We start from the raw sequence: 21,402 nt of genomic DNA on the forward strand, positions 1-21,402 counted from the left end.
AGCTGACAAACGTATCCTCAAAAAACGCAGCAAAAACGCTGTGTGAATGCAGCCTTAGATCAGGAATAGAACCGACATTTATAGGACATTTCATAACTTTCCCAAATTCCTATGAAAAAATATTCAGTACACTCTGCATTGCTCTACTGTCCCCAATTTATTATATATTTTAGGAGTCTGAGTCGGTTCATTTTTGTATCGACTCAGACTCCACCAAAATGAACTCCGACTCAACAGCCCTGTGAGAAAGTCCCGCTCCTTACTGATTTCACTTCTCATGCACCTCTTTATTTTCCCCAGGATTGCATCTGAAAGGCTGTATACAATTTTTTCCGATGTGACTCATGACAAAGTAAGTGTGAAAACTTTTATATTCTATTCACTAGTGATATTGGTCAATTTCATTGCTGAAAATCTGCAGGGGTATTTTTTTGCATTTATACAGTTAGGTACAGAAAAATTTGGACAGTGACCGAGTCTTGGTGATTTGGGCTCCTCATGCCGCTATTTTTTATTTAAAATTAAACGACTGAGATGCAGTTGGAGACTTTCAGGATTCATTAAAGGGAACCTGTCACGTTATGAGCTGTGGCCACCACCAGTGAGCTCATATATACAGTACTCTAGGATACTGTATATAAGAGCCCAGACTGTTCTGTAGAATGTAAAAAACACCTTTATAATACTCACCTAGGGGGCAGCCTGGTCCGATGGGTGTTGCTGCTTGCGGTCCGGCGCCTACCCTATTTTGTGCAGTCGCCGTCCTTCTGAGCCCATTGTGGCTGATGCGTCCTTAGTCAAGCACACAGTCGGCGATTGCACGCATGTGCACAGTGATCTCTCCTGCTGAGGGCAGAGCAATGTACTGTAATGCGCAGGCTCGAGGAAAGGTTAAGACCACCTGCGCACTGCAATACTTTGCTCTGCCCTCAGCAGGGAAGATCAAAGTACGCTGCGCAGGGGCGCAATGGAGGCCTCTATGTGGATGACCGAGGACAAATCATCCCTGTAGACTGTGAGCCCTTGAGGGTAGGGGTCTTTCTCCTCCTATACCAGTCTGTTTTTGTATTGTTAATGTTTGTTGTATTTGATTTTATGTATACCCTTTTCACTTGTAAAGCGCCATGGAATAAATGGCGCTATAATAATAATAATCCACATGGGGCTGAGAAGGAGGACAGTGACTATACAAGATGGAGGAGGTGCCAGACCGAGAGCAGCGACACCCATCGGACCGGATTGCCCCTAGGTGAGTATAATAATGGTGTTTTTTACATTCATTGACTCGGCCATTGTAAAATATTTTACTTTTTTCCTGTGTTGCTTTCGCAGTATATTTTGGGTCATTGTTCATTGAACAATGAACAGTGACGGTGAAGCGCCGTCCAATCTACCTTTCTGCATTTGGTTGAATCTGAGCAGAAAGTATCGCCCTGTACACTTCAGAATTCATCCAGCTGCTTCTGTCTTCAGTCACATCATCAATAAGACTCCCCATTCAATATAATGCATCAACAAAAAATTGTTTAATTGAAAAAAAAAGTACTATAAAAAAATTTGATTAATTTAAAACACTTTATTGAGATACACAGTTTAAAATAGAAAAAAGGGAAGCAGAAAAAATCCCTAGCACAGTTTGCTATCAAGAAAACAAAACGTTAGATGGACAGAAAACTCCTTACACAGGAGAGCCCTACCTTGCCATGGAGATTGCCACCCTAGATTTCACAAATTGTGCCTCAGCTTACATATCACTCCTATAACGACCAAATCCGACATAAAAAATAGCCTAAATGACATCGCGATATCTGCAATCTTCCCCACAGTTTCAAATAGTACATTTTGTTTTATTTTTTTTTTGTGTAAACCCCACATCAATAAACACTAGGGACCCAGGGCCACTGGCAGCCATGCATGCACGACCTTCACACTGCCTCCACCATGTGTCACTGATGATGTGGTATGCTTTGGTTCATGAGCCGTACCATGCCTTCTCCACACTTTCTTCTTTCCATCATTCTGGTAAAGGTTGACCTTAGTGTTAACTTTTCATGTTTTGCCAGGACTGGGCGGCTTCTTTAGATGTGTGTGTGTGTGTGTGTGTGTGTGTGTGTGTGTGTTTTTGTTTTTTTGTTTTTTTCCTTGCAAAGTCTAATCTCGCCTTTTAAGGCGGATTAATGGTGGTGGGTCCTTTGTATTGTATTTGCTCTCATGAAGTCTTCTCTTTATGGCAGACATAGAGATCGAAACACCTAATTCCTGGAGAGTTGTTCTTAGGTGGATATTGTGAAGGGATATTTCTTTATGGAAAGGATTCTGTGATAATCCACCACGGTTGTCTTCCGTGAACAACCAGGCCTTTTGGAGTTCCCAAGCTCACCAGAGCACTTTTTTTTTTTTTTCCCCCAGTATGTACCAAACTGTTTATTTGGCAACTCGGTGATCTGTTTCTCTTCCATTGAGAGATCTGTTGACCCAGGGCTGTGGAGTCGGTAAGCCAAACCCCCAGCCCCTCAATTTCCCTGACTCCAACTTCCTCATACATGGCTCATGAAGAACTTTACTTAATTCTGTTTTCCTGCTCACTCCAGCAGTTCTGAGATGAGGGTAGGCGTTCCTTCCTTCCCAGTGCTTTTTCCTCTGATCTGTAGAGGAGGCGCTACACTGAGCATGTACATAAAGTGCAGCACAGGTTCAACTCAACTAAAAGCCTAGATCCTTAGATCAGGAACAGAACAGACATTTATAGGACACTAGCTGTACTACCCGGCTTCGCCCGGGTTAATAACTGTTGTTAACAAAATAGAATGTATTAACAAAAATTTATTCTGCACACAAAAACCACAAAACAAATAGAAATGTAATTATTAAAAGGCAAACTAAGCTAATAGAAGCATTTCACAACATATATTTCAACACCCCAGATATTCCACCCAGATTTAACTAAATTGGCCAAGTCATGTGCTCGGTCTGTCTCTTTCCAGGTCTGTCTCTTTCCAGGTCTGTCTCTTTCCAGGTCTGTCTCTTTCCAGGTCTGTCTCTTTCCAGGTCTGTCTCTTTCCAGGTCTGTCTCTTTCCAGGTCTGTCTCTTTCCAGGTCTGTCTCTTTCCAGGTCTGTCTCTTTCCAGGTCTGTCTCTTTCCAGGTCTGTCTCTTTCCAGGTCTGTCTCTTTCCAGGTCTGTCTCTTTCCAGGTCTGTCTCTTTCCAGGTCTGTCTCTTTCCAGGTCTGTCTCTTTCCAGGTCTGTCTCTTTCCAGGTCTGTCTCTTTCCAGGTCTGTCTCTTTCCAGGTCTGTCTCTTTCCAGGTCTGTCTCTTTCCAGGTCTGTCTCTTTCCAGGTCTGTCTCTTTCCAGGTCTGTCTCTTTCCAGGTCTGTCTCTTTCCAGGTCTGTCTCTTTCCAGGTCTGTCTCTTTCCAGGTCTGTCTCTTTCCAGGTCTGTCTCTTTCCAGGTCTGTCTCCCCACCGACATCTTATTACCTCACATATAAGCTTCTTATACTATGAATGTCTTTTGTTCTTATAGCAACCAATCACAGCGCCTACTAATAACATGTAGTTCCAGGCTCCATTTACTTTAATGGAGTCATGTTTTTTGGAGAGTAACTGTAAAGCGCGGGGTTTAATTTTCCTGTCAAAACATAGTCTATGACGTTCCCTGGGTCACATGAGGTGTCTATGCAAAATTTCGTGATTGTAAATGCGACGGTGCAGATACACTTTTCGTTTCACTTTTTCCCCATTATGTAGTTAGGGGCAAAATTGATTGGTAAATTGGAACGCGCGGGGTTAAAATTTCGCCTCACAACATAGCCTATGACGCTCTCTGGGTCCAGACTTTTGAGTGTGCAAAATTTTGTGGCTGTAGCTGCGACGGTGCAGATGCCAATCCCGGACATACACACATACATACATACATACATACAGCAAGAAACAGGAGGATAAAGGATTTTTTTGTGTGAAAAACAGTGTCTTTTATTTTTTTTATAAACAATTTTTATAAAGTTTTTTTTAAAGTAAATTACATGAACAGACAAAAGGCAACAGATGATGGTAAACACATCTGAAAAACATGGAGGATAAAAAAAGGTTGAAGGGGACACAGAACGTATAGCAAGTAATTACGATGTGAAAAGGCCAGTGCCAAGGAGTGGAAGTTAATGCTTGAAGCAGGTGCTGTCACCTACACATCACATGTACACATCAACAAAGTGCTATGTGCCAGCAAAAAGGAGATTGCAATATACCCGTTTAAAATGTCAGAGAATAGCAGCACTATACAGGGAATGCTAGGTACAGAAAAAAGGGGATAGCAGTGGGGAAGCTGAAAAAATATCAGTAGCAATAAGTTAAAGTCATGCAATTAGCGACAGCTTCCCTAAATAAAGTGCTGGAGTGCAAACATAGCAATAATGGTGATGATAATACACAGCGATGTGCAGGACACATACCATTGGCAGATCAGGGCAGTACAAGTCTTATAGAAGTGTCCCCTGGGTGGCAGAGTACCCCCCACACCCACCGACGTACGTTTCACCTAGGGGAGAAGAATATCCCCATCTACGGCTTCTTCAGGGAGGGAGAGTGGCGTTTGTCCTCTCTGCAGGCCGGTTTAAATCGCCGCCCATGTACGGACTTCCGCCTACGTCACCACGATTTAAACCGGCCTGCAGAGAGGACAAACACAAAAACTCCTTTATCCTCCTGTTTCTTGCTTTACTCATGGAAGTTGTGTGGGTGGGGTGATTTACCTCTCTCCTCACCTTATAATTAACTTTGGTATGGTGAAACTGAGATTCTGTTTTGCTCATACATACATACATACATACATACATACATACATACATACATACATACATACATACATACATACATACATACATTCATTCAGCTTTATATATTAGATTTCATAACTTTCCAAATTTCTTATGAAGAATGTTCAGCACATACTGCATTGAACTGCTGTATCTAATTTATTATATATTTTAGGAGTCTGAGTTAGTCCATTTTATACTAAGTCTGATTCTGACTCCACAGCCCTGCTTTGACCACATGTTGTAGGTTCACAGCAACCGCTTATGCCACACCTAGAATCAGCGCCAGACCTTTTACCTGCTTAATTGATGATTAACAAGGGACTAGCCAATGCAGCACATTAAAGAGCGGAGATAATTGTTCAATTACCTTTGACACTTTGAAAAAGAAGCAGCCACATATTATCCTCTTCATGACTTATGACGTACTGGTACTCTGAACCAGTATTCATAGGAAGTCATCATTTTTGCTGTATTGAGCCAGGCTGATGCTCTGCTCTGTACAGCACAAGCGAGTGGATAATCGCAGCTTCAAGTATATACATGTATGGTATATATGTACTTGTACTGCCCTTGGGAATCACATTGCCTGGTCAGTTTTACCATATACTGAACATGGAAAATAAAAACAATTGTGGAATTGCACTTTTTCACAGCATTTGGAATTTTTTACCTGTATTCCAGTACAATATATGGTAAAGTGAATGTTGTGATTCAAAAGTACAACTCATCCAACAAAAAACAAGCGCCTTTATTGATATATTGACGGGAAAAAAAATGATGCCTTTTGGTAGAAGGGGAAGAAAAAAACTAAAACGAATATTGCCATGGCGTGAAGGGGTTAAAGAGCTTTAATGCCTAATCCCTTACTCCAAGGAGGATGTGAATACCCTCGAATTAAAGCGGTGTCTGCACTTTAGGCCCATGTCAGATGATATAACTGATTATGTTTTGGTAAAAGGCTAAAATACCAACATTGGTGTCACTGGGTAAATATTTCTGGACATCACTGTATTTGTTGATCAGCACAAAGGTAAATAATTAGATAAAATAATAAATGAAGCATCTCTCACCAGATCTATCCCCTGCACTACTCTCACCCTGCTCACTTTACCCGCTACTTAGCTTGTGTGTAGGATAGTCCCCAGTGTTATCGGTGGGCAGGTCTATTGCAAGCAATATACTGAGACTTTCACGCTTTTTTTTCCCCCCAACAGATCTCTAGAGATGAATCTGTGAACAAAGTCAGACTTGACACAGAGGAAGCACTGAAAGGTATTAGAAACACATTCCCTTACATATGTGAAATAAGATTATTCCCAATGGTGCCTGAGATTGCACAGTATGCATAAACCGTTTTCCATGAAATGCCAATGAAAGCGCATACTCTTAGCTATATATAATCATTGCACTTTATGGGCAAAGATAAAGAGTAGACTGGTGGGATCCAAGTAAAAGGCATGATCTTGTCATGTGAGAGGGTTGACTGATAAAATCGCGCGGGTATACATACAAAGGATGGGTTCTAACTAATTGATTGCAGTGGGGTCTGATCACTGGGACTGTCACCCATCAGATCAGGGAATGTTTATTCTCGATAGAGCGGAGTGAGCATTCCCGACCACTACTCCATTTATTCTCCATTGCACTTGTCTTTCTTTGTCGCTCCATTGGGAGACCCAGACAATTGGGTGTATAGCTTCTGCCTCCGGAGGCCACACAAAGTATTACACTTAAAAGTGTAAACCCCCTCCCCTCTGCCTATACACCCCCCCGTGCATCACGGGCTCCCCAGTTTTTATGCTTTGTGTTGAAGGAGGCACACATGCACGCAAGCTCCACAATTTAGTCAGCAGCAGCTGCTGATTTTATCGGATGGAAGAAAAGAGGGCCCATAACAGGGCCCCCGGCATGCTCCCTTCTCACCCCACTCTGGTCGGCGGTGCTGTTAAGGTTGAGGTACCCATTGCGGGTACACAGGCAGGAGCCACATGCCGTTTTCCTTCCCCATCCCTTAGGGGCTCTGGGTGAAGTGGGATCCTAACCGGTCACCAGGCACTGGGACCGTGCTCCCTCCGCAGCCCCTGGGGGAATCTGCTGGACAGGAGACCGGGTATCGTCAGGGACAGGCCCTGCTCCTCTGAGGTACTCTGTGTCCCCTTGGGGATGGCGCATAGAGCGCCTGTCTAATGGACGCTGCAGCAGCTGCTGGTTGTGTTTGTGCGCCGGGACTACCGCGCTGACCGCGCTTATAACTTTAGTCCCCGGCTTTTGCGACCTAGTACCGCATATTCCCGCCCCCAGGCCTGCCAGTCAGGGGTAAGGGCGGGATGCTGCACTGGACGTCAGCGCTGAGGGCTGGAGCATACTTTGTATCCTCCTCCCCCCTCACTGAGCACCGTGGGGCACCAGATTCCCGCACTTTCTAAGGCACGCCCACGGCTCCCTCCTCCTCTCAGAACGCTGGCAGCCATTCCTATCAGCACTTCTGACGCTGGAGAACTTCAGAGACGAGCTCCAACAGCTCTGGGAGGCCCAGGCAGGGAATCTGGTGATCACACAAACGCTGAGGGCGGTCGGTAAGCAGCACCTGTTACTAGGTGCTTGCCCCCCTGGGTGCCGAAGTGTATATTTATATGCTTATATTGTATACATTTACGCTGTACGGCCGCACTATTGCTTTGGCTATATACCCTCTCTGATTGCTCTAAGAGGAGACAACAGCCTGTCGTCCGCAAAAAGCAAGGGTGCCAAGGCACAGGCTTACTTTGCAACCTGTACCTCATGTGCGGCTATGCTACCTGCAGGTTCCACCTACCCTCATTGTGTGCAATGCTCGGCCCCTGTGACACTCACTCAGCCGGAGCCTCTGCCACTGGTGGGGCCCTCGGCCCAGGTGGAACCACCTGCTGCCACTGTCCAGGTGACAGGGACAGAGTTTGCAGTATTCGCTGACAAACTTTCTGAGTCTATGGATAAATGGTCTGCTAAGATACTAGAAGCTTTGCAGTCCAGACCTGTAACACAAGCCCCGGGCACTGTTGAACCTTTTCCCTCAGACCCCCCTCGGTCGGCGCAGCAAAGTGCTCCTGGGGCGACTCATAGGTCCCACGGTGAGGACTCCGACACGGACCGCAGTCCCAGACCGGCTAAGCGGGCTCGCAGGGAGCTTCCCTCGACTTCATCACACTGTTCAGGGTCTCAGCATGAGGACTCTCTGGATGATGAAACGGAGGTGGCAGATCAGGGCTCTGATTCTGACGCCGCTCTCAACCTTGATACACCTGAAGGGGATGCCATAGTGAACGACCTTATAGCGTCCATCAATCAGGTGTTGGATCTTTCTCCTCCAACTCCTCAGATTGAGGAGTCAGCTTCTCAGCAGGAGAAGTTCCATTTTAGGTTTCCCAAACGTACACGGAGTGCGTTTCTTGATCACTCCGACTTCAGAGATACAGTCCAGAAACACCGTGCTTATCCAGATAAGCGCTTTACTAAGCGCCTTAATGACACACGTTATCCCTTCCCCCCTGACGTAGTCAAGGGTTGGGCTCAGTGTCCCAAGGTGGATCCTCCAATCTCTAGACTGGCGGCTAGATCCATAGTTGCAGTGGCAGACTGTGCATCACTCAAGGATGCCACTGACAGGCAGATAGAGCTCCTGATGAAATCCATCTATGAAGCTATCGGCGCGTCCTTTGCTCCGGCATTCGCAGCCGTATGGGCACTCCAAGCTATCTCAGCCTGTCAGTCTGAGATTAATGCAGTCACACGTGCCTCTACTCCGCAGGTTGTGTCCTTAACCTCTCAGGCGTCGGCATTTGCGTCCTACGCCATGAATGCTGTCCTGGACTCTGCGAGCCGTACGGCGGTAGCATCCGCCAATTCGGTGGCAGTCCGCAGGGCCATGTGGCTACGTGAATGGAAGGCAGACTCTGCTTCCAAAAAGTTCTTAACCGGTTTGCCATTTTTTGGCGACCGCCTGTTTGGCGAGCAATTGGATGAAATCATTAAACAATCTAAGGGAAAGGACTCGTCCTTACCCCAGTCCAAACCAAACAGACCTCAACAACGGAAGGTACAATCGAGGTTTCGGTCCTTTCGGCCCGCAGCCAGGTCTCAATTCTCCTCGTCCAACAGGCCACAGAAGGGTCAGAGGAACTCTGATTCATGGCGGTCTAAGTCACGTCCTAAAAAGACCGCCGGAGGAACCGCTCCCAAAGCGGCCTCCTCATGACTTTCGGCCTCCCCAAACCGCATCCTCGGTCGGTGGCAGGCTCTCCCGCTTTTGCGACGCCTGGTTGCCACATGTCCAAGACCGATGGGTGAGAGACATTCTGTCTCACTGTTACAGGATAGAGTTCCGCTCTCGTCCGCCGACTCGTTTCTTCAGAACATCTCCGCCCCCCGAGCGAGCCGATGCTCTTCTTCAGGCGGTGAGCACTCTGAAGGCAGAAGGAGTGGTGATCCCTGTTCCCCTTCAGCAATGGGGTCACGGTTTTTACTCCAACTTGTTTGTGGTGCCAAAAAAGGACGGATCTTTCCGTCCCGTTCTGGACCTCAAACTGCTCAACAGACACGTAAAAACCAGGCGGTTCCGGATGGAATCCCTCCGCTCCGTCATCGCCTCGATGTCCCAAGGAGACTTCCTAGCATCAATCGACATCAGGGATGCTTATCTCCACGTGCCGATTGCACCAGAGCATCAGCGCTTCCTGCGTTTCGCCATCGGGGACGAACACCTTCAGTTCGTGGCACTGCCTTTCGGCCTGGCGACAGCCCCACGGGTCTTCACCAAGGTCATGGCATCCGTGGTGGCGGTCCTACACTCTCAGGGACACTCGGTGATCCCTTACTTAGACGATCTCCTTGTCAAGGCCCCCTCTCGGGTGGCATGCCAACACAGCCTGAACATTGCTCTGGAGACTCTCCAGAGATTCGGGTGGATCATCAATTTCCCAAAGTCAAAATTGACACCGACCCAATCGCTGACATATCTCGGGATGGAGTTTCATACTCTCTCAGCGATAGTGAAACTTCCGCTGGACAAACAGCGTTCACTACGGACAGGGGTGCAATCTCTCCTTCGAGCCCAGTCGCACCCCTTGAGGCGCCTCATGCACTTCCTAGGGAAGATGGTGGCAGCAATGGAGGCAGTTCCATTTGCGCAGTTTCATCTGCGTCCACTTCAATGGGACATTCTCCGCAAATGGGACAGGAAGTCGACGTCCCTCGACAGGAACGTCTCCCTTTCTCGGGCAGCCAAGGCCTCCCTTCAGTGGTGGCTTCTTCCCACTTCTTTGTCGAAGGGGAAATCATTCCTACCCCCATCCTGGGCTGTGGTCACGACGGACGCGAGTCTGTCAGGGTGGGGAGCGGTGTTCCTCCACCACACGGCTCAGGGTACCTGGACTCAGCCAGAGTCCTCCCTTCAGATCAATGTTCTGGAGATAAGGGCAGTGTATCTAGCCCTAAAGGCGTTCCAGCCGTGGCTGGAAGGCAGGCAGATCCGAATTCAGTCGGACAACGCCACGGCGGTGGCATACATCAACCACCAAGGCGGCACACGCAGTCGGCAAGCCTTCCAGGAAGTTCGGCGGATTCTGCTGTGGGTGGAAACCACAGCCTCCACCATCTCCGCAGTTCACATCCCGGGCGTAGAAAACTGGGAAGCAGACTTTCTCAGTCGCCAGGGCATGGACGCAGGGGAATGGTCTCTTCACCCGGACGTGTTTCAAGAGATCTGTTGCCGCTGGGGGAAGCCGGACGTCGACCTAATGGCGTCCCGGCACAACAACAAGGTCCCGGCATTCATGGCACGGTCTCAAGATCACAGAGCTCTGGCGGCAGACGCATTAGTTCAGGATTGGTCGCAGTTTCGGCTGCCTTATGTATTTCCTCCTCTGGCACTGCTGCCCAGAGTATTACGCAAGATCAGGTCCGAATGCCGCCGCGCCATCCTCATCGCCCCAGACTGGCCGAGGAGGTCGTGGTACCCGGATCTGTGGCATCTCACGGTGGGTCAACCGTGGGCACTACCAGACCGTCCAGACTTACTGTCTCAAGGGCCATTTTTCCATCTGAATTCTGCGGCCCTCAACCTGACTGTGTGGCCATTGAGTCCTGGATCCTAGCGTCTTCAGGGTTATCTCAAGAGGTCATTGCCACTATGAGACAGGCCAGGAAGCCAACGTCCGCCAAGATCTACCACAGGACGTGGAGGATCTTCTTATCCTGGTGCTCTGATCAGGGTTTTACTCCCTGGCCATTTGCCTTGCCCACTTTTCTGTCCTTCCTTCAATCCGGAATGGAAAAGGGTTTGTCTCTTGGCTCTCTTAAGGGACAAGTCTCGGCGCTCTCTGTGTTTTTTCAAAAGCGTCTAGCCAGGCTTCCGCAGGTACGCACGTTCCTGCAGGGGGTTTGCCACATTGTCCCTCCTTACAAGCGCCCGTTAGAACCCTGGGATCTGAACAAGGTGCTAACGGCTCTTCAGAAACCACCTTTCGAGCCAATGATAGATATTTCTCTTTCACGCCTTTCACAGAAGGTGGTCTTCCTAGTGGCAGTCACATCACTTCGGAGAGTGTCTGAGCTAGCTGCACTGTCATGCAAAGCCCCCTTCCTGGTGTTTCACCAGGACAAGGTGGTTCTGCGTCCGGTTCCGGAATTTCTCCCTAAGGTGGTATCCCCTTTTCATCTCAATCAGGATATCTCCTTACCTTCTTTTTGCCCTCATCCAGTTCACCAATGTGAAAAGGATTTGCACTTGTTAGATCTTGTGAGAGCACTTAGACTCTACATTTCTCGTACGGCGCCCCTGCGCCGCTCGGATGCGCTCTTTGTCCTTGTCGCTGGCCAGCGTAAAGGGTCGCAGGCTTCCAAGTCAACCTTGGCTCGGTGGATCAAGGAACCAATTCTTGAAGCTTACCGTTCTTCGGGGCTTCCGGTTCCTTCAGGGCTGAAAGCCCATTCTACCAGAGCCGTGGGTGCGTCCTGGGCATTGCGGCACCAGGCTACGGCTCAGCAGGTGTGTCAGGCGGCTACCTGGTCGAGTCTGCACACTTTCACGAAACACTATCAGGTGCATACCTACGCTTCGGCAGATGCCAGCCTAGGTAGGCGAGTCCTTCAGGCGGTGGTAGCCCACCTGTAGGAAGGGGCCGTTTTACGGCTCTATTACCGAGGTATTCTTTTACCCACCCAGGGACTGCTTTTGGACGTCCCAATTGTCTGGGTCTCCCAATGGAGCGACAAAGAAGAAGGGAATTTTGTTTACTTACCGTAAATTCCTTTTCTTCTAGCTCCTATTGGGAGACCCAGCACCCGCCCCTGTTCCCTTCGGGCTGTTGTTCTTTTGTGTACACATGTTGTTCATGTTGAATTGTTCTGGGTTCATGGTTTTCAGTTCTCCGAACATCCTTCGGATTGAATTTACCTTAGACCAATTTATAAGTTTCCTCCTTCCTGCTTTTGCACCAAAACTGAGGAGCCCGTGATGCACGGGGGGGTGTATAGGCAGAGGGGAGGGGTTTACACTTTTTAAAGTATAATACTTTGTGTGGCCTCCGGAGGCAGAAGCTATACACCCAATTGTCTGAGTCTCCCAATAGGAGCTAGAAGAAAAGGAATTTACGGTAAGTAAACAAAATTCCCTTCTTTTCCACTAGCCTCATAGAGAATGAATGGTGGAGCGGTCAATCATCCAACTTGCTGCTCTGCTTTGTAACAGGGATAGAAAGTCCCCATTCTTCTGATTGATTGCAGGTCCCAGCATTTGGACCCCACTGATTAGCAAGATGTATCACCTGTTCATATCACCTGTTCTGCGGATAGGGGTTAACGTTTTTACTTTGGACAACCTTTTTAATATTGTAACAAATTGCTGCTTTGTATTTGCATCTCACATCTCTCATCCTGACCAGTCCTTTGTGACTCATTGATGGCCATTCCTTTAGAGCCGAGGTCCCAAACCTTTTTGACCTTGAGAGCCACATCCAGCTCTGCGAGAGGGCCCATAGCCACATCCAGCTCTGCGAGAGGGCCCATAGCCACCTCCAGCTCTGCGAGAGGGCCCATAGCCACATCCAGCTCTGCGAGAGGGCCCATAGCCACCTCCAGCTCTGAGAGAGGGCCCATAGCCACCTCCAGCTCTGCGAGAGGGCCCATAGCCACCTCCAGCTCTGCGAGAGGGCCCATAGCCACCTCCAGCTCTGCGAGAGGGCCCATAGCCACTTCCAGCTCTGCGAGAGGGCCCATAGCCACCTCCAGCTCTGCGAGAGGGCCCATAGCCACCTCCAGCTCTGCGAGAGGGCCCATAGCCACCTCCAGCTCTGCGAGAGGGCCCATAGCCACCTCCAGCTCTGCGAGAGGGCCCATAGCCACCTCCAGCTCTGCGAGAGGGCCCATAGCCACCTCCAGCTCTGCGAGAGGGCCCATAGCCACCTCCAGCTCTGCGAGAGGGCCCATAGCCACCTCCAGCTCTGCGAGAGGGCCCCTAGCCACCTCCAGCTCTGCGAGAGGGCCCCTAGCCACCTCCAGCTCTGCGAGAGGGCCCCTAGCCACCTCCAGCTCTGCGAGAGGGCCCCTAGCCACCTCCAGCTCTGCGAGAGGGCCCCTAGCCACCTCCAGCTCTGCGAGAGGGCCCCTAGCCACCTCCAGCTCTGCGAGAGGGCCCCTAGCCACCTCCAGCTCTGCGAGAGGGCCCCTAGCCACCTCCAGCTCTGCGAGAGGGCCCCTAGCCACCTCCAGCTCTGCGAGAGGGCCCCTAGCCACCTCCAGCTCTGCGAGAGGGCCCCTAGCCACCTCCAGCTCTGCGAGAGGGCCCCTAGCCACCTCCAGCTCTGCGAGAGGGCCCCTAGCCACCTCCAGCTCTGCGAGAGGGCCCCTAGCCACCTCCAGCTCTGCGAGAGGGCCCCTAGCCACCTCCAGCTCTGCGAGAGGGCCCCTAGCCACATCCTGCTCCGCGAGAGGGCCCCTAGCCACATCCTGCTCCGCGAGAGGGCCCCTAGCCACATCCTGCTCTGCGAGAGGGCCCCTAGCCACATCTAGCTCCTTCCCCCTCGCAGTGGTGATGCCCAGAGCCCCCATTACTGGTATAACAGCCAAATCTTTCCCACACTCAAGCAGTATACCAAGATCCAGGGGTTCCTACATTACGCCCATTCAGATCTGCTGTTCTTTTCAGGGCTACGCACAAAAGTCGCCTATCTGGAGACTGGCTTTTCTTAGCCGTTTGCTAGACCTGATGCTAATGCATTAAGCTGGCAGGTTGGGGACCCCTGCTTTCGAGGGTACAGCTAGGCATCAAAATGTGACTTTGTGCCGCACTGACCTGTCTTTGGAGGCAGCAGTCCTTAGTATAGCAACATGAATGACTCTACTCCTTCTAGTGCTATGTTGGTTTCAGAAAAATAAACAAAAACTTGAAAAATGTTTTTTATTCTCATATAAAGTTTTACTACAGATGGAGAGGCCCAGACTTCATCTTTCTCTGTGATGAGGCCCAGTTAAAAAAATATCAATGGAGAAGCCCTGTTCTAGCACATGACGTTTTCATCCTCCAGATAGAAACAAAGATCTTAGGCTGCTTTCACACATTTGTTTTTTTTCAGTGCGGCTCAATCCGGCTCAAAAACCTATGCAACGGATGCGGCGGAAAAACCGGATCCGTTGCATAAGTTTTTCCATGCGGCCCGTCTGTTTTTTGACGGATGCGGCTTGATACTGAGCATGCGCAGTGCACAAAAACGCATCTGGCGTCCTCAGGCTTGCATTGTAAATCGCGCCGCATCCGGCGCGATGTGGTTTTTTTCGCCGCACAAAAAACGTGCCAGGCAACATTCCATCCGGCCGCCGCATGGGTTAAATATGCCGCATCCGGCAAAAACCGGACGCGCTGCAAGGCCATGCGGCACAATACGGCGCTAATGCAAGTCTATGCGAGAAAAACGCAACCGGCGGCAAAAAAAAAACGGTTGCGATTTTTCTGCAAAGCGCCGTATTGTGCCGCTCAGCAAAACCCGGATGTGTGAAAGCAGCCTTACAATTGATAAACACAAAAGATGTTTAACCTTCCTAATGGAAAGGGGCTGTCAACAGGGCCAAATAATTTAGAAAAGAGTAAAGATCTGGGTATCTTTTTTTTTTTTTTTTTTTACTCTTTAATAATGACAAACCTGTATTTCAGCCCAGGGGAGAGGGCTGAAGAGCATGTAATACATGGCAAATGATGAATTGGGGTCCTTGTTCAATTTTACAGCTAAATATTCTATTTGTTCTATATACATTCACACTATAATGTTATTACTTGTGTACTTCTTGCTTTATTCTGTACAATAATGTCAATTGTTCTCTCTTCTAGAAAAGTTCCCAAATGCCGATCCGTTTGATATAATGGAATCTTTCAGTATCGTATGTAAAGACGTTTTTAGAAACATCATACTAAACGAATATAGAAGGTATTCTAACCTCTATCCCTTGTGCTTTGAGACCGCATGAATGCTGTTTCTTTCCATGACCACTGGTTGTGCGTCGTGTTGCAGTCTAGCTCAATTCAGGTTAATGGACTAAGTTGCAATACCAGACAGACACAACCCATGGTCAGGGGTGGTGCAGTTTCCTCAAAGAAAACAGTCTTGTTCCTGGAGAACCCCTTTAAGCATATTTTCATACATTTAATCTTTTCTCCATTCATGAAGGTGTGATGGAAGGGACTTAACATCTCTCCGAAATATCAGTTGTGACGTTGATCTTTACAAACCTCTCCATGGCTCAGCTTTATTCCAGCGGGGACAGACACAGGTCAGTTTTTTTCTTATACATTGTGATATCCTGCTTGGTATCATATTAGTTTAAACTATTAATAGTTTTAACCCCTTCACGACCATGGATCTTTCCGTCATGGTGCCCTGGGCCTTAACGACAAAGGACAGATCTTTCCGTCATGGCGTAATCGCGGCACCGGAGCCTCCGGTGACTGCGATCGGTTAACATAAACCGCAGATTCGGGGAGGAGGGGACCTGTACCTGACCTCAGGAGGGGTGGTGCCTCCTCCCCGGACCTACGGAGGCTGTGATTGGCTGACGAACGCCGCTCAACCAATCACAGCCACTGTAATGTTCCAGCCATTTAAAATGACTGAAACATTGAAATCCAGCCCTGACCAGTGCAGCTGTAGCACTAGCCATTGGCTGGAGCTGGGTGACCTCACTGGATCACCCTCCCCCAGTTCCAGCAGCTCTGATTGGAGAGATCGGCCTTGTGTACCATGGACCTGTTGCCGGTGACTGGCCCCGTCACCGTCACTTGTCGTCCCTGCAGCACGCCAGCACAGTGAGTGTATACAGTGCAATGCCAGGGCGACAAGCTCCGGTCCCATGCTGTTATGTGACCGGAGCATGGGACCCGGAAGTTGCCGCGCTGCCATTGCACTGTATGAAACCGGCAAAAAGCCTCCCGATCCGCCGCTGCCCTCCGCGATCTGCCACCTGTCTCCCCGATCTGCCCGCACCCCCACCCCTCGTGCTCTGCTGCCCGCACCCTCACCCCCACACCTCCCAATCCGCCGCTGCCCTCCGTGATCTGCCACCTGTCTCCCCGATCTGCTGCCCGCACCCCCAGCCCTCGTGATCTGCTGCCCGCACCCCCACCCCCACCCCTCCCGATCTGCCACTGCCCTCCGCAATCTGCCACCTGTCTCCCCGATCTGCTGCCCGCACCCCTACCCCTCGTGATCTGCTGCCCACACCCCCACCGCTCTCGATCCGCCGCTGCCCTCCGCGATCTGCCACCTGTCTCCCCGATCTGCTGCCCGCACCCCCACCCCTCGTGATCTGCTGCCCGCACCCCCACACCTCCCGATCCGCCGCTGCCCTCCGCAATCTGCCACCTGTCTCCCCGATCTGCTGCCCACACCCCCACCCCTCGTGATCTGCTGCCCACACCCCCACACCTCCCGATCCGCTGCTGCCCTCCGCGATCTGCCACCTGTCTCCCTGATCTGCTGCCCGCACCCTCACCCCTCGTGATCTGCTGCCCGCACCCCCACCCCTCCCGATCTGCCGCTGCCCTCCTCCGTCTGCCACAGTGTCACCGCTCTCCCCGATCTGCTGCCCGGCCCCTCCTCCTCGTGATTGACTGCCCGCCCCCTCTCCTCCGTTATGTGCTGCGCGACCCCTCTCCTCCGTTATGTGCTGCGCGACCCCTCTCCTCCGTTATGTGCTGCGCGACCCCTCTCCTCCGTTATGTGCTGCGCGCCCCCTCTCCTCCGTTATGTGCTGCGCGCCCCCTCTCCTCCGTTATGTGCTGCGCGCCCCCTCTCCTCCGTTATGCGCTGCGCGCCCCCTCTCCTCCGTTATGCGCTGCGCGCCCCCTCTCCTCAGTTGTGCGCTGTGCGCCCCCTCCCCTCCGTTATGCGCTGCGCGCCCCCTCCCCTCCGTTAAGCGCTGCGCGCCCCCTCCCCTCCGTTATGCGCTGCGCGCCCCCTCCCCTCCGTTGTGTGCTGCCCGCCGCTCCCCCTCGTGATCGGCTGGCGCCCCCTCCCCTCCGTGATGTGCTTCCCACTCCCCACCCCACCTCTCACCCCCGTGATCGGCTACCCGCCCCCTCCCCTGTCACCCCCGTGATGTGTGCTCCCTCCCCTATCACCCCCGTGATGTGTGCTCCCTCTCCTGTCACCCCCGTGATGTGTGCTCCCTCTCCTGTCACCCCCGTGATGTGTGCTCCCTCTCCTGTCACCCCCGTGATGTGTGCTCCCTCCCCTGTCACCCCCGTGATGTGTGCTCCCTCCCCTGTCACCCCCGTGATGTGTGCTCCCTCCCCTGTCACCCCCGTGATGTGTGCTCCCTCCCCTGTCACCCCCGTGGTGTGTGCTCCCTCCCCTGTCACCCCCGTGGTGTGTGCTCCCTCCCCTGTCACCCCCGTGGTGTGTGCTCCCTCCCCTGTCACCCCCGTGATGTGTGCTCCCTCTCCTGTCACCCCCGTGGTGTGTGCTCCCTCCCCTGTCACCCCCGTGGTGTGTGCTCCCTCCCCTGTCACCCCCGTGGTGTGTGCTCCCTCCCGTGTCACCCCCGTGGTGTGTGCTCCCTCCCGTGTCACCCCCGTGGTGTGTGCTCCCTCCCCTGTCACCCCCGTGGTGTGTGCTCCCTCCCGTGTCACCCCCGTGGTGTGTGCTCCCTCTCCTGTCACCCCCGTGGTGTGTGCTCCCTCCCCTGTCACCCCCGTGGTGTGTGCTCCCTCCCCTGTCACCCCCGTGGTGTGTGCTCCCTCCCCTGTCACCCCCGTGGTGTGTGCTCCCTCCCGTGTCACCCCCGTGGTGTGTGCTCCCTCCCGTGTCACCCCCGTGGTGTGTGCTCCCTCCCCTGTCACCCCCGTGGTGTGTGCTCCCTCCCCTGTCACCCCCGTGGTGTGTGCTCCCTCCCCTGTCACCCCCGTGGTGTGTGCTCCCTCCCCTGTCACCCCCGTGGTGTGTGCTCCCTCCCCTGTCACCCCCGTGGTGTGTGCTCCCTCCCGTGTCACCCCCGTGGTGTGTGCTCCCTCTCCTGTCACCCCCGTGGTGTGTGCTCCCTCCCCTGTCACCCCCGTGGTGTGTGCTCCCTCCCCTGTCACCACCGTGGTGTGTGCTCCCTCCCCTATCACCCCCGTGATGTGTGCTCCCTCTCCTGTCACCCCCGTGATGTGTGCTCCCTCTCCTGTCACCCCCGTGATGTGTGCTCCCTCTCCTGTCACCCCCGTGATGTGTGCTCCCTCTCCTGTCACCCCCGTGATGTGTGCTCCCTCCCCTGTCACCCCCGTGATGTGTGCTCCCTCCCCTGTCACCCCCGTGGTGTGTGCTCCCTCCCCTGTCACCCCCGTGGTGTGTGCTCCCTCCCCTGTCACCCCCGTGGTGTGTGCTCCCTCCCCTGTCACCCCCGTGGTGTGTGCTCCCTCCCCTGTCACCCCCGTGATGTGTGCTCCCTCTCCTGTCACCCCCGTGGTGTGTGCTCCCTCCCCTGTCACCCCCGTGGTGTGTGCTCCCTCCCCTGTCACCCCCGTGGTGTGTGCTCCCTCCCGTGTCACCCCCGTGGTGTGTGCTCCCTCCCGTGTCACCCCCGTGGTGTGTGCTCCCTCCCGTGTCACCCCCGTGGTGTGTGCTCCCTCCCGTGTCACCCCCGTGGTGTGTGCTCCCTCCCGTGTCACCCCCGTGGTGTGTGCTCCCTCCCCTGTCACCCCCGTGGTGTGTGCTCCCTCCCCTGTCACCCCCGTGGTGTGTGCTCCCTCCCCTGTCACCCCCGTGGTGTGTGCTCCCTCCCCTGTCACCCCCGTGGTGTGTGCTCCCTCCCGTGTCACCCCCGTGGTGTGTGCTCCCTCCCGTGTCACCCCCGTGGTGTGTGCTCCCTCCCGTGTCACCCCCGTGGTGTGTGCTCCCTCCCGTGTCACCCCCGTGGTGTGTGCTCCCTCCCGTGTCACCCCCGTGGTGTGTGCTCCCTCCCGTGTCACCCCCGTGGTGTGTGCTCCCTCCCGTGTCACCCCCGTGGTGTGTGCTCCCTCCCGTGTCACCCCCGTGGTGTGTGCTCCCTCCCGTGTCACCCCCGTGGTGTGTGCTCCCTCCCGTGTCACCCCCGTGGTGTGTGCTCCCTCCCGTGTCACCCCCGTGGTGTGTGCTCCCTCCCGTGTCACCCCCGTGGTGTGTGCTCCCTCCCGTGTCACCCCCGTGGTGTGTGCTCCCTCCCGTGTCACCCCCGTGGTGTGTGCTCCCTCCCGTGTCACCCCCGTGGTGTGTGCTCCCTCCCCTGTCACCCCCGTGGTGTGTGCTCCCTCCCCTGTCACCCCCGTGGTGTGTGCTCCCTCCCCTGTCACCCCCGTGGTGTGTGCTCCCTCCCCTGTCACCCCCGTGGTGTGTGCTCCCTCCCCTGTCACCCCCGTGGTGTGTGCTCCCTCCCCTGTCACCCCCGTGGTGTGTGCTCCCTCCCCTGTCACCCCCGTGGTGTGTGCTCTGCTCACCTGTCTCCCCCCTGATCTGCGCTGCGCTCCCTCTCCCACCTCTCACCCTCCCCGATCTGCTGCCTCCTTCATCTCCTGTGATCCTGCTGCCTAGATCCAGCCTGTAAGGTAACTATCCCCACTCCCCTTCCCCCCCATCCCCCCTTCACCCCATCCTCTGCCGCTCCTGCATCCACTGCGCCCTCTCCCATCCGCCCCCACCCTATCCCAGCCGCCTCCGTCTCACAATCACAGATGCCCCCCCCATCTGCCGCCCCCCATCTGCCGCTGTTCTGATCCATCCTGTAAGTATTGTTCGTGGCTCTTTTCTAACTATCCCCAATCGCATCTCCCACTCCCTCTCCCCCCCTCCTCCCCCACCTGCCTGCCGCCAAGTGCTGATCAGCTACGTGATTGGCTGATCAGGTACGTAATTGTTGCTCTAGTCTTTGCTTTTTTTTGTGCACCCCAAATAGAAAAAACAAAAAATATGTACAATTAGGTACCTGATCAGCAATCGTCCTGCAGTCATACTCGACTTTGGACAGGACTTCTTTTTTACATCCCACCTAGTCCCACCCCCCCCCCCTTTTTTGCAGAACATTCGTGCGTGCGCCCTGTTTTTTTTTTATGCCATGGGGGGGGGGGGTCTAGTTTCCAAAATGGGGTCACATGTGGGGGAGCTCTACTGCAACATGGTGCGGCTAACGATTCCAGCTAATTTTTCTGTTCAAAAAGTCAAATGACGCTCCTTCCCTTCCGAGTCCTGCCGTGCGCCCAAACAGTGGTTTTTCGCCACATATGAGGTATCTGCGTGCTCAGAAGAAATTGCCAACAAATTTTGGGGGTTCATTTAATCCTGCTACCCTCGTGAAATGCAATATTTGAGGCTAAATTAACATTTTTGTTGCAAAAAGTAAAATGTTCATTTTTTTTCCTTCCACATTGCTTTAGTTACTTTGAAGCACCAGAAGGATTAATAACCTTCTTGAATGTGGTTTTGAGTAGCCTGAGGGGTGCCGTTTTTGGAATGGTGTCACTTTTGGGTGTTTTGTGTCATGTAGACCTTTCAAAATCACTTCAAATGTGATGTGGTCCCTAAAAAAAAGGTGGCTTTGTAAATTTTATTGTAAAAATGAGAAATTGCTCATAAACTTTGAACCCCTATAACTTCCTTAATTTTTTTTATTTTCCCCAAAATTGTTCTGAGGTAAAGTAGACATGTGGGAAATATTATTTATTAATTATTTTGTGTCATATGTCTCGTTGGTTTTAGAGCATAAAAATTCAAAGTTTGAAAATTACAAAATTTTCAAAATTTTCGCTAAATTTCCTTTTTTTTTCACAAAGAAACGCAAAAAATATCGGCCTAAATTTACCACTAACATGAAGCCCAATATGTCACGAAAAAACAATCTCAGAATCACCGGGATCCGCTGAAGCGTTCCAGAGGTATAACCTCATAAAGTGACACTGGTCAAAATTGCAAAAAATGGCCTGGTCTTTAGGGTCAAAATAGGCTTGGGGCTGAAGGGGTTAAAAGCAATCTGTACGCTGTATTCCCTCTTACCTGCAAACTATTTATATGCACATGTAGCTCTTTTAAGTCCAACCATACCCTCACATGACCAGT

The 21,402-nt window shown here is 52.0% G+C and overlaps 1 protein-coding gene across 1 annotated transcript in view; it reads left to right on the forward strand.

Moving 5' to 3' along the window:
- PNPT1 (polyribonucleotide nucleotidyltransferase 1) overlaps positions 1 to 21,402 on the forward strand; it is a 233,576-nt gene that overhangs the window by 110,636 nt on the left and 101,538 nt on the right. The window contains exons 10-13 of the mRNA XM_075338095.1: positions 301 to 352; positions 6,028 to 6,085; positions 15,171 to 15,267; positions 15,508 to 15,610. Coding sequence (XP_075194210.1) covers positions 301 to 352; positions 6,028 to 6,085; positions 15,171 to 15,267; positions 15,508 to 15,610 — 310 coding nt within the window. The remainder of the gene's footprint in view (positions 1 to 300; positions 353 to 6,027; positions 6,086 to 15,170; positions 15,268 to 15,507; positions 15,611 to 21,402) is intronic.

This window comes from Anomaloglossus baeobatrachus, chromosome 3, assembly GCF_048569485.1.
Source record: "Anomaloglossus baeobatrachus isolate aAnoBae1 chromosome 3, aAnoBae1.hap1, whole genome shotgun sequence".
NCBI lineage: Eukaryota > Metazoa > Chordata > Amphibia > Anura > Aromobatidae > Anomaloglossus > Anomaloglossus baeobatrachus.